At 51.2% G+C, this 12,252-nt stretch overlaps 2 protein-coding genes across 2 annotated transcripts in view; both read right to left on the reverse strand.

The window, feature by feature from the left end:
* Positions 1-1,694: 1,694 nt before the first annotated feature.
* On the reverse strand, positions 1,695-4,649 carry BCL2L10 (BCL2 like 10). The gene is made up of 2 exons (XM_037394711.1): positions 4,144-4,649; positions 1,695-2,861 (listed from the first exon to the last, which is right to left on the reverse strand). The coding sequence occupies exons 1-2, from the start codon at positions 4,543-4,545 to the stop codon at positions 2,730-2,732; spliced, it is 534 nt and encodes a 177-aa protein (XP_037250608.1). The 5' UTR covers positions 4,546-4,649; the 3' UTR covers positions 1,695-2,729.
* A 2,501-nt stretch (positions 4,650-7,150) lies between these two features.
* The window catches only part of GNB5 (G protein subunit beta 5), a 29,903-nt gene continuing 24,801 nt past the window's right edge, over positions 7,151-12,252 (reverse strand). Inside the window, exons 11-13 of the mRNA XM_037394709.1 lie at positions 10,759-10,855; positions 9,583-9,749; positions 7,151-9,272 (exon numbers count right to left, since the gene is read on the reverse strand). Coding sequence (XP_037250606.1) covers positions 9,261-9,272; positions 9,583-9,749; positions 10,759-10,855 — 276 coding nt within the window. The 3' untranslated portion in view covers positions 7,151-9,260. The remainder of the gene's footprint in view (positions 9,273-9,582; positions 9,750-10,758; positions 10,856-12,252) is intronic.

The following is a 12,252-nucleotide window of genomic DNA, read 5'->3' on the forward strand; positions in this document are numbered from 1 at the left end:
CTGCTCGACACTCTCCCAAGCCCACCTTACATCTTTCATAAGTACCCCTGGTTCTTCTAGCTCCTCAGAAACCTACCCCCAGCTTCTCCCAGGCCAAGGAAGAGGGGCAGCCACCTTCCAAGCTGCACCTTGTGAAGGGTCAGGTTTACGCTACAGGCTGACGTGACTTTATTTCAAGGACATTTCCAGACCGTTTTCTTCTCTTTTCCAGAGCATGCTGTAAAAACCAGTCTGACATCTCCTCCGCTACTGATCTTGTGGGGCCTGCCCCATCAGGTTACACTGGAAATCAAGATACTGGTATTTCATCTTTGTTCTGCTCAGTAGTGCAGACGCAGTAAGATCCTGGGCAGGACATTTCCATGCAACATTTGACCTCTGTTTAGAGCATTTCTTGGCCTGTCATTTGCTATGCTTTCCAGCACACAACCTCCTAAGCATCTCATGTTTTAGAAACTACCTTCGCTTCCGAACGCCAGGCAGCTCGCTCCCACCATAGCCAGCGTTTCAGGCGCTGCAGCCCCGCAGCTGCCCAGGACTGGAGGCAGATGCCTGGGAGCATCCAGCTGCCGCAGAAGCTGGCGTCATCCCTGTGGGAACTTGAGAGAGGAACTGAGCATGACAGCCCCACTCCGTGGGCTCTTAATCCTTTTGCCGAGAGGAGCCAAGCTGGAGTTTAGAGAACTGGAAGTCAGAGAACAAGCAGACGTTTGTTCCAAGAGAGCAGCGCAAGGGGGAGGACCACCAGCTCCTTCCCACCTCTGCGGGACTTGCCATCCCTGAATGTCCCTTTTTGTCCTTCTCCCCGCATCTGGGGCCAGTCAGCACAACGCCGCCCTGTCCGGCATGGGGCCGCATGCCTCCCTCAGCACCCGGTGGCCAGCAGAAGGAGAAGCAGGGTGGCCGCTGCCAACCACAGCCAGGCTGAGCTGGCTGCCAGGCTGACCCTTCCCAAGGAGAAGCCTGCTGCCCGCTGGGGACTCTGCCCACGAAGGGACATACCCTCTGGAAGGGCAGAGTGGTGGGCAGCCGGGGGGAGGGGAGGCTGAACAGTGAGCTCGCACTGCTTCATGGGCATCAGAGCCGCAGAAACGTCTGCCTTTGAGGCAGGAGCACCAGACTGCTTTTTAAGAGTTAAGCCCATCACTCTCAAAAATTACAGCAAAAATTACAGCTGCTCAGCATTACTAATCTCGAGAACGCTGAACTCCCGTCACCTACTGCTCAGTCATCATCATGACTTGTATCAGACACTCCGGTATCAGTAGAAAAGCATGCATGTGTGAAAGAGAGAGGCAGCAGCAAGTCTTGGCAGAGAAGAAACAAGAGTTCTGTCACTCTCTACAAGCAGGAGCAGCTCTCGGAGGAGCATGTCTGTACCCAGCTAAGTCAGTAAAGTTTGGCAATTTTTGGCCTACAAAACCACCAGGTTATTTCCAGTTGCAGTGGTGAAGATGGGCCTTTTGGACTGGATTTTCCCCTCAGGTTGGCTTAGCCCTAGTGTTGACTGCAGGACTCCCCTGCAACAAAGACCAGGAGATCCCACTGCTTTGGTGCTGCACGGCTCCTCATGTCCAGCCAAAGCACCGTGAAGGCGAACACAAACTGATGCATCCAGGTACCACCAAAACACTCACTGTCCGAGTACCATCACCCATCCGATCAAATGAGCAGAAAGTTATGGGTTTTTTTTTAAATAAAAATACTTAACATTTATTCACCTTTGAAGTCACCATAGTAAAATTGTACACGCTATGAGTAACCCAGGAACGTTATTAAAAGCTACCAGAAACATAAGGCAATTTGTACAACCATCAAAAGAAATACACAGCATGTTGAAAATAGAGTGAAATATTACTCAAACAAGACAACGCTTGATACACACTAGAGTAACAAGAACCAGCATTAAGTTTTAAACAAAAATAAAGATGTCATGGCTACAAGTATTATACAGTGATAAATACTTCAAAAATATATTAAGATATATGGAAATTCTCGTTTTGTCAAGGAAATCCAGAGAAATTCCAGCCTCCACTGGATTTCAATATACCAATTAAGGTTTAATATTTAAATTCCTTTCCTTTCAGTAAGGACCAGTACTGCAGCCATTACCGTCCTGTATCAATACTTCTCTTCCTGTAGTGTCATGAAATCAGCCTTATGTTCTATTAAGCCCTAATGCCTCTCGCATCACAGGCACCAATTGCTCTAAATCAACCAACGAGTTGCCTTTCGGTAACAAGTGCTGTGCACCGCATTTGAAGCCATAAACCATGTTAAATCACAGTCAACGTTCGCGCACTTTACAGTATTAATGGAAGGCAGGTTTGAGGGCTTGCCTCCACCTAAATAAGAAGTCTCAAACAGAGGGTTTAGTAGCAAGTCCACTGTAACGTTTTCCTAGTATAACATCAAGCACTCAGAAGTTACAGTACATGAACCATGCTAAAGTTTAGGTTATACCTTCAAAAAGAAAGTCCAGAGGATGTTTTGGAGATGGAAGGTTTTGAACATGCACAAATGGTGCTTTAGTACACGTTTGTTTGTGCTGTTACTGGGTAGCGAGTAAAGCAGTTTATAGCCAAGGATTTGGTGAGACAATTTTCCGAGCCAGTTTAAAAATATAAACTTCTTCTTTTAGAGGATCTGTTCTATAGAAAATAGAGTGAAATCTGGTAAATTGTCAGGTTTTTGAGAGTACTTTCCCATGGCAAGATCCATCCACCAGCCTACCGCACCACCAAGAGAAAAGCCAATCCTGCTATTCCGAACCCCGCTGCGGCCATGATTGCATTGCTTATGGTGCTGCTCTGGTCGGCCGGCTGGGAGCCGTGTCTGCCGAAGAAGCGACAGAAGCCATCCTAGAAAAGCAAGAGAAAGGACATTGAGTTGCTCAGCTTACAATGAACCAGGTTTCTTTTATCAGGTCTTTGACCATAGTTCGGGTCACACTCCCAGCATGTTTGTCAGCTGCAGATGTATCTAATTTAATCTTGAAAGCCTAAGCCCGCTGCCTTGGGCACACAGAAACGCTTTGCCAGAGCTGCTGCACGAGGCGGCCGAAAGCAGCAGCTCCAAGCGTTGGGACACTTCGCTCCGCCGACGGTCGCAGACTTGCTGCCACGCTGCTCGGCGTGCCGTTACGTGCCAGTCACCCCTATTAGCCACGCTTGTGATGGGAGCTGCCAGCATTGTTCCCCCTCATCCAAGCTTCAGAAAACATGTGAAACACAGGATATGCAAGTTTCCGTGGGACAGCCAGGAGCCGGAGGCCGGCCCGGGTGGGTGGGTGGGTGTGGGGCTGGCGGCACATGGCCGGGTGGGCACCGCACGGAGCCCAGAGCGTGTGCCGCGATCAGCGGCGTGGCTCCAGATGGTCGCCTTTGAACTCTGCTCCGCAGATGTCTATGTAAACAAGTTATACTCTTAATTTCTTCCGGAACTTTGATCCTTATGCTTCAATTTGTGCGAACAGGCGCAGGGATTTTGCCAAGCCCGCCGTGCCGTGCGGACAGGCTCGTGATCACTGGAAAACCCAGGTCCCTGGAAAAGCCAACGAAACCTGCAGCTTCCCCGGCCCCCCCCCCCTATTTTTGTCCTGACAGCAAATATTCCACTAGGACCGAAAACGGGAAAGCGCAGCACCGCGGGACGGCTCGGGCAGGGCCACAGCGCCGGGCGGGATGCGCAGCCCCGGCCCCCAGCGCAGCCCAGGGCAGGGACCCGCGGCCGCCCCGGCAGCCCCCGCCCCGGCGGCACGGCCCGCGCCTGCCCCCCGCCCCCGCCGGCCCCAGCACACGCGGCGGCCCCGCGGCACCGGCCCCCGGGGAAGGCCCGGGCCGCTCCACGGACCCCGCGGGCTGCGGCTGGCCGGGAGACGGCCCGGCGCCCGCCGCGGCTCGGGGGCTGCGGGCGGCCCAAGCGGGCTGCCGGCGGGCGCTGCCCCGAGTCCCCGGCAGGCGGCCCGGCGCGGCCCCTCTCCCGGCGGCGCGGACCCCGTCCCCCCACCCCGCCGCAGCGCCCCCCGGGCAGTGCCGCGGCTCGGGCCGGGCCCCCCGGCACCACCCCGGGCCGGCTGCCGGCTCCCCCCGCCCTCGGCCTCCCCGGGCCGCGCCCCCCGACCCGCCGCCCGTCCCCGCTCACCCATCCGCCGTGCGCCTCCAGCCACTCGCCCCGCTCCTCGGCCAGGTAGGCGGCCAGCGCGGCGGCCAGGCAGCGCGGCCCGTCGCCGCAGCCCCGCTCGGCCAGCGCGGCGGCCAGCGTGCCGGCGAAGACCACCAGCGCCAGCAGCCGGCCCCAGCTGAGGCCGCCGTCGGCCTCCAGCTGCGCCGCCACCCGCGCCAGCAGCGCCGCCGCCTCCCGCGGCTCGGCCCGCGCCAGCGGCGCGCAGGAGCGGAAGAAGGGCCGCTCCCGCCGCTCCAGCTCGGCCGCCGCCCGCCGCAGCGTGGCCGCCGTGGGGCTGGGGGGCAGCGCGGCGCCGCCGCCCCGGTGCTGGAAGTAGTCCTCCAGCAGCAGCGCCGTCTCCTCCTTCAGCGAGCCCGGCATGGCGGCGGCCCACGGCGGCTACGGCCCCGCAGCAGCAGCTGCCGCGACTAAGAGGCGGGGCGGCCCCTCCGCCCGGCCCGGCCCGGCCCAGCCCAGCCCGGCCCGGCCCGCCCCGGGACGCCGGGAGCGCTCCCCTCCTCCGGGGCGGGGCCGGGCGCGGGGAGCGGGGAGCGGGGCCGGGCCGGGCCGGGGGGAGGCGGCGCTGCGGCCCTCGCGGTCTGGCCGCGCTGCCGGGGGCGGTGGGTGCCCCTGCGCGGCCGGCGGCGGCCCCGGCTGCTGCACCGTGCGGTGCCCGCCCTGTCCCGGCGCGGCGGGCTGACCCGCGTCCTTGGCACGGCCGGGGCGCCGGGTGTGCTTGGGCTGCGGCGCCCGTGCGCTGCGTGTGTGCCTGGCACGTGCAGCGGCATCTGCGCATTGATGGGTGCGGGCAAAATGCAGGATCAGACCTTGATGGTGCGAGGGCTGGGCCCTCCGGCAGTGCTGGCGTGAAGCGAAATGGCCGAGAAGGCCGCTGGCACAGCACCCCGCACCACCCCCGCCCGGCATGTCCCTGCAGCCCAGCCGCCAGCGCCGTGGGCTGCCATCAGCTCCCGCCGATACCACCCCGAGGTGCGTGGGGGGCCTCACACAGCTACACCCGCCGCCTGCTCCCTGCCCCCCTGCCCAGCGCTGGCTCGCGGGTGAGGACCAGGCGATGGCCTGGCACGAACCGTGGTCCTGACTGTGTTGTCACCATGCTGGCACTGCTGCGGCTGCTTGGGATGGGTGCTTGCTCCCGCCTCGCATCACACAACGGGCTCAAGGTGCCCACCATGCCGGCACGGGGCCACTCAGCTCCACTTTGCCTTGATGGAGTGTCAGCTCTCCATCTCCATTTTATGTCCCCATTAGAACATCTAAAAATAGATGGCTGGAGTAAATCCTATTGCAACTTCTCAGATCACTATCGAGAATTGGCCGGACCTCTCAGAGTCATTCCCAAGGCAAATTTAGCTTTACATCCCCATATTTGGCTTTTGTTTTGTTTTCCAAGCGGGGAAAACCAGTCTGTGTTTATGTGCTGGAGCGGTAGCTGGAATTATATCTTTACTTCTCACCAGTGCTTTACACACATGCTTTTTTAACTAGTTTTTCTTAACGATTGTTAATCCTGGAGCAGGAATTTCCTATTGCATTCCTCACAGCAGGAGAGCAAGAGGGAGAGGCTGCTCTTTTTCCAGCAGTATCCTTTTCCACCCTTCCTGTTTATATAGCATTTTTGTTTAACAGGACGGAGCTGTCTGATAGTGACTTTGCCCAGCTATAGCTCCCTCGCGCTCCATACGTTTAACCTGGTTATAGCCCGCTTGTGCAACCTTCCAGGGCTGCTTTTCCTTCACCTCCCAGCCGGAGCTGCGGAGCGGGTCAGGAAGGTAGGATGGTGCTGGGGCCCTGGGATGTGGTGCTGCTGCTTCGCTGCCACACCCGGAGCTGCACGGCTGCTCCCTGAGGCTGGGCCACGCTGGGGAAAGGATGAGATGCAGGTTAAAACCTCTCCTGCAGCAAAGCCACAGAGGTGTTTCCGAGACACAAACAGCTTGGCAGACCAAAGCGGGGAGGGGGTGTGTGTCTCCAAACACTGGCTTTTCCAAAGCCTCCCTGGCCAGCCCTTAGTGGGTCAGAAATACAACGGACACTTCAATGCCCTGTTCCTCTGTCTTCCTTTGTATGATGGGAAGTTGAGGCCCACCTGGCTCACGGCTTTCACCGTTACATCTAGGAACAAAAAGGGGATTTTCTCAGGTGCCAAGTCCACGCGGCCCAATTTACGAATCCACCGGCAGTGGCCTTGGAGGGCAGGAACCACAGGATTTCTCCCTGCAAGAACAGAAGTGCAAGATGCGGCGTCAGCCTCATTCTCACTGGAACTGCTGATGGTTTGGGCACTGATGTCACTCAGAACAAGCTGGCTCAGCACTTTCCCCAGCCCCTCAGAGGAAACGAAATGAAACAATGTGCCTCAATTAAGGAGGTGCTTTTTCAGTGTCTAAAGTGAGCACTTTCACCAACCACCTTCACGCTGACCACAAAGCCTACCCTACAGCAGAGAGGACAGCTGACCCCACCACAGTTCTCCTCTACTGATAAGGCTTGAAGCTGAACTGCTGCCTCTCCAGGCGATCTGCAAATCTCTTTTACCCAAAGAGCGACAGCCCGAGCCCTCAGCAGTGTTTCTGTGCCCAGCTTTCACTGGTGCCTCACTGCAAGGCGAGGAGAATCCCACGCTCCCACAAAACACATACTCCACATTTTCCAGTGTGTTCCTGGGTATGGTGATCAGGATCTGGAAAGAAAACATCACATTAGCTGTGATCCTTCTGAGCAGGAAAATGCAACCTGAATGCAGAAGGAGCTCAGATGGAGTTTCAGGATTGCTCGCTGTGGCTCACCTTATGTATTTCCAGAAGATATTCCAGCAGGAATTTTCTGGTAGATCTGGATTTCGCCCTAGATTTTTTCAAGACAAATGATCTGAGAAACTGTATGGTGCAAAAAGTAAATGCCAAAACCCCAGAAAATACAGCTACCATTACAAGTAGCTAACTGATGGGAAAAACTACTAGATCATGTTCTCACTATGTAAAATACAATTTATTGTATTTAGGCCATTCATAAGTATCAACACAACGTAGTATGTTTGAAACAAATATCTTACCAATAAATACTATCTCGACATTAATATTAATCTTTTGATCAAATGTGTACAGTGTATTGACTCAATATTGCACAGTGAGCTCTACACGACATTTCCATAGTGCATTCAGCTTGTTACAGGGATAGTTTGCCACAAATATTGCAAAGCATCAGAATTTACTTTTCCAAGTGAAAACTGCTGAACTATTTCATTAGGGATGGAAGGCGGACACAAATGTCAGTGTCCTAGGTCAGCTGGTTATGGATTCATGGAACCTAATGTTTTCATGAATGAGGAGACTCTGTTTCTAACACAAGAAGCACAAAAAAGTCCCACTTCCAAACAGAACGAGGCTATTATCACCAAACTTATGTGAACAGCTGACTCCAGTGATCACTGAGCTTGTGATCAAGCCCACTCCAGTGAGCTTGTTTTCTCTTACTTCAACTACATCTTTGATCTTTTCAGAGATGTCTCTCCCCACCTGGATTTCAAAAGCCAGGCCATGCAAGCCCCCAGCGCTACTCCAGCACTTTGCTTCCTACATGCTCCTGCTCAGGTTAGACTCGGTACCTGTCAGTACGAGCAGAGGTGACACAATTACTCTCAATAGTTTTCAATGCATAAATGCAGATATAATTTCCCAATAGTTCTACAACTAACTGTATCTCATCTTTACCTGATTAAATCTTCATTCTACAGCATCAGCTCTGCACAGGGGTAGTGCTGCCGGTTTGTATTGTGTTACCATGCTCACACAGAGGGCCGGTGCTGCCAGCAATGTGGCCGGCTCTGCTACTTCCCCAAAACCCGGTGGCTCCGGGATCGGAGGGGCTCGTGCGCTCTGGTGAGCAAGGTATCAAACGCTGGCAGGACCATGGCTCACAGCAGGTTTTCAACAACTCAGTGTTATTCCTTCTCAGGTCCAGCTATGACGTGTGTCCACACCAGTGGGAGATTACTGTTGGAGTAAGGACTCTACGGTTTGGCTTGTAACGTTTGACCTGCACTTGCATGAACTTACCCTGCCCTGACATCGCAGGAGGACCTTAAAATGGGCACGTACTGCCTTAGTGCACATTTAAGCAACGCTGCCCTGCTCAAGTGGTATGAACTGCTCAAAATGCAAATAAGACTCATGATCATAGAATGACTACGACCGACTTGGAAAAGATTTGACCATCAGTATAACTGTGCTTAGCGTGCAGTATCCCTTAGCGCTTAGCGTGTAGTATTCCTTTAAGTAAAAGAAAATTCACTCACCAAGTGATACAATTAAAAATTTCTAAGAAACTACTGGTTAAGTATTACCTCATGATTATGTAAATCATGTTTTTTAAACCTTCCTCTTTGCAATTTATCAGTTTGTATCTATTTAGATTCTTCATATTCAGGTAACAAGAGATGAAATACTTACTTCTATCTAAAAAGACAGCAGGAAAAAACAGGGATTGAAAGGTTTCCTTTTCTGTACAAAAAATACATTTTTATGACAACAGCCAGAACCTTCACAGCAGGTCCTTTGCTCTTCTGCAGACTACCAAGGTTCACTCATCCATAACGCCATCATCAAGTACCAGAATTGGTTTTCCTTCCACTTTTCAACACCAAAATTCAATGCACTACCACGGAATGTTTTCAAAGTCTTATGCTACATCCTGATAAAATCAGGAATATTTTTCTTTCTTTTTTTTTAACTTGAAAAATTAACTAAATTCATGCAAATAAATACATAATGTGGACTGAAATACTAAATTTTATGATACAGGTGACTTCAGAGGAAAGTCCCTTTATAATTATCTAGTCCTAATAAAAGAAGATACCTTCAAAACAGAATTAAAACCATTTCATTTTACTACAAGTTGATGTTTGCTATGTGTTCAAGCAGATTACATTTTCTACCTAGCTGTGTTAATCTGTGGGTTCAGTGTCACTCTTTTGTAGTGTAGCAAATATTTGATTTTGAGGGGTGGCTTTTTTAATGCAGTTTTTGTAGTCCAGGGTTTCAGTCTTCATTTGATTCTGCACACAGGATCTCAGGTCAAGCCCAGATCTGCAGAGAGAGTTGAACAATCGTTTATGACACTGACTATTCTTTCCAACATTTAATTAAAATTTGGCAAGGCAGTCGGATCAGTGGCACGGAGTATCAGCAGCAATGATGTCATTTAACCCATAACTTTAAAACTTAACAGTTCTGACTTTGTGGGGATTTTTTAAATTTGAATTTTCTGGTGTTTTACACTGCAGTTTTGTATCCTCCCTCTAGTGTCAACTGTCCTGTTACAGCCCTTCCCCCTCACCCCCTTTTTTTAAACAATCAAAGAAAGAAAGAAGTCAAAGTAGGTGTTACCAGCACTTACTCGGAGAGTGTGGTCCCAGGAGCCCGAGCAGAACGCTGTCCCATCAGGAGAGACCCGCAAAGTGCTGACACGGTTTTCATGTCCAAACAGAATGGATACACGGGACCCTTTCAGCACATCCCAGACATTTATGGTGTAATCATTATAGCCTGCAAACAGCAGGCGACCTACAAAGAGAATCAGATTTTTACAAAGTGAGGTCTTAGGCAGGTAAACATCTTGATGGCAGCAGGGGCCATCCGCAGGGCATCCATCACCACTGGGTAGCCACAGCCCGGCTTCCCCACGCCACCCTCTGCACCAGCGAGCCCTGGCCTCAGACTAGCTGTGCCCCTGCGAGACATGCCCGCTCCACTGCTGAGCTACCCACACCAGATGCTGAACCAATTTAAATTTATTAGTCAAAAACGTAGCTAAAATTGAGTTAAATTGTATAGAATCTGTTTGGTCGTTAGAGATGGGAGATGACTCCAAATCACAACGGACTTAAGAGCACTTCAACAGCTAACCAGGGTAATAATATTTTGCAAGAAGTTGAATACAAATGGTGGAATGATTAGTAGACAATTTGCAAAGTGATTCATTGTCCCCAACGGGACAAGCTGTGGTGCTTGTGACCATGACAGAGACATTTGCCTCTGTCCCAGGGGGAGGGCAGTCCACCACCCACTCATCCCCACACAGGGTCACTGGAGGAGCTCTGCATTTTTGCTGGGGCAGGAAAGAGAAGACTCGAGCTCCTGTCCCTGGGTCTGTAGTGTTTCTGTCTTCATGCTCCTCTAACATACTTTTACTATCTATTAATCATTTATTATCCTTTTAAAAACTATTTATGTAAGTGCGCTTAATAGTCTAGTTACATTTCATGTTTCCTTTGAAATGTTTTTAATCGTTATTGTGAAATTCTAGCCCAGCTGTAGTTAATGGCAAAATATTTCCTGCCTTCAGTAGGGCCAGGAAAATACTTTTCATTGCTACAACGAAGCAGTAGCCAGCTAAGTTATTTAAAGAGTAATTATTTTTGCAGATGCAAAAAAAGGTTTCCATGCATTAAATGTTTCTTTCGGTACTCAGTATTATTTTCTATAACAAATCCTTTATCAAATGAAACTGGCAACATTTTACAGTTCCCCTCAAATCCCAACACTAAGATAACCCCCGAAGTTCAGGTCTCACCACTGAGGGAGAAGTCCACGCTGGATGCTCCAAAAATGATGCTCTCTTTGGAATAAATTGCTACTTCTCTGTCTGCACGAAGGTCATATAAACGACACTAGGATTAAAGCAAAACCAACACACATGCCTCAGTAAAGGCTGGAGTCAACAGCTACTATATTTCATTGAAAAAATGGGAGTGGGAAGGACCACAGCCTAACCGGCATCATAGGAAGCAGCTGCTTGGCTTCTTCCCTCCTGCTATGTCTGCCTGCTTTAACGGGGGGGACAGTGGAGTCTGACAGGGATCTCAGCAACACAAGGCTGTTCTGTACAAATCGAGGGAAGAACTTGCTTTTCCAAACCATTTCTCCTGCCTGTCCTCCTATAAAGAGATGAGCGGCGGGCTTTGCACCGTGGCTACCCACTGGAAGTCCCACCGCCCTTTTGCTTCCCTACTGTGCTTTCCTGCGGGTTAGGGCATCCCACTGTTGGGGAGGTGCACGGGGAGGGAGTCTCTAAAGACAGCAGTTTAGCCACAGCACGAGTCGGGGGGCAGAGGATGAAATCTCTAGTCACCTTTAAGAACACGGACCACGTGGCACGTTGCTCAGTCCCTGGGCACAGGGAAGCCTAGCTGTAGCCCCTGCTCCAAGTAAAACACTATCTGAAAATAATTCAAGTGAAACAATACATTTTTGTACAAATCTTTGGTTTTCTTTTCTCGTGGAAAATCCCCAATCACCTCTCCAATGTGCACTTCCTGGTTTTATCATTTGCTGGCATACTTCGGCTTGTTTAACATGGAAATAATGTATAGACAGATCAGACTTCACTGCCATGCAGAAAGGCAGCTTGTTAGCCCTGAAATCTAACTGCGCTTCTGAAACCACCTGAACTGAAAACCCTTCTCAGTAAGTTAAGTTTAAGCAAACAGTGGGCAGATGGGTTTGCTAATATTAAGACTTTACTAATGAAAAATGGCTGGTATTCCAGCCAGCACATAAAGGAGAGGCTGTTTTGTTAGCAGGGCGGTGGGGAGCTGCCAGTCTCAGGTCTCCCAGTGCTCCTCCACGCTGATGAATAATTTCATCAGACTGTTCTGACAGAGAATTGAGGTTGCCGCAGGTGACAGCGCTGCCATGTGAGCGTGTTTTTATGCCTTCCCTCCAGACCATCAGGATTATCTGTTCCTTGAAATCCCTAAGTATATAGATCAGGTCAAAGATACCAGTCAGTGTCTCAGTCTGCAACCCTGAAAACACCAACCTCTTCATTTAAAGAATTAAGTAGTTGAAAACTGCCAAAACCTCTGTCAAAAGTGCAGAGATGGAATTTCCCATTCTTCTGTTCAAGTCGGGGGTGTCAGGAACAGTTAAGAGAGGAAAAACCCCATCAAACAAATTAATGAGCACAAAAGCCCACAGCCTGTGGTGCTGGGCATAAAGAGAGTGGTCTCATCGGAATTTAATGATGGACAATTTCTCCATCTCACTCTGTCAGCATCTCAAGTGC

Source organism: Falco rusticolus, chromosome 7 (genome assembly GCF_015220075.1).
Source record: "Falco rusticolus isolate bFalRus1 chromosome 7, bFalRus1.pri, whole genome shotgun sequence".
NCBI classification, from domain to species: domain Eukaryota; kingdom Metazoa; phylum Chordata; class Aves; order Falconiformes; family Falconidae; genus Falco; species Falco rusticolus.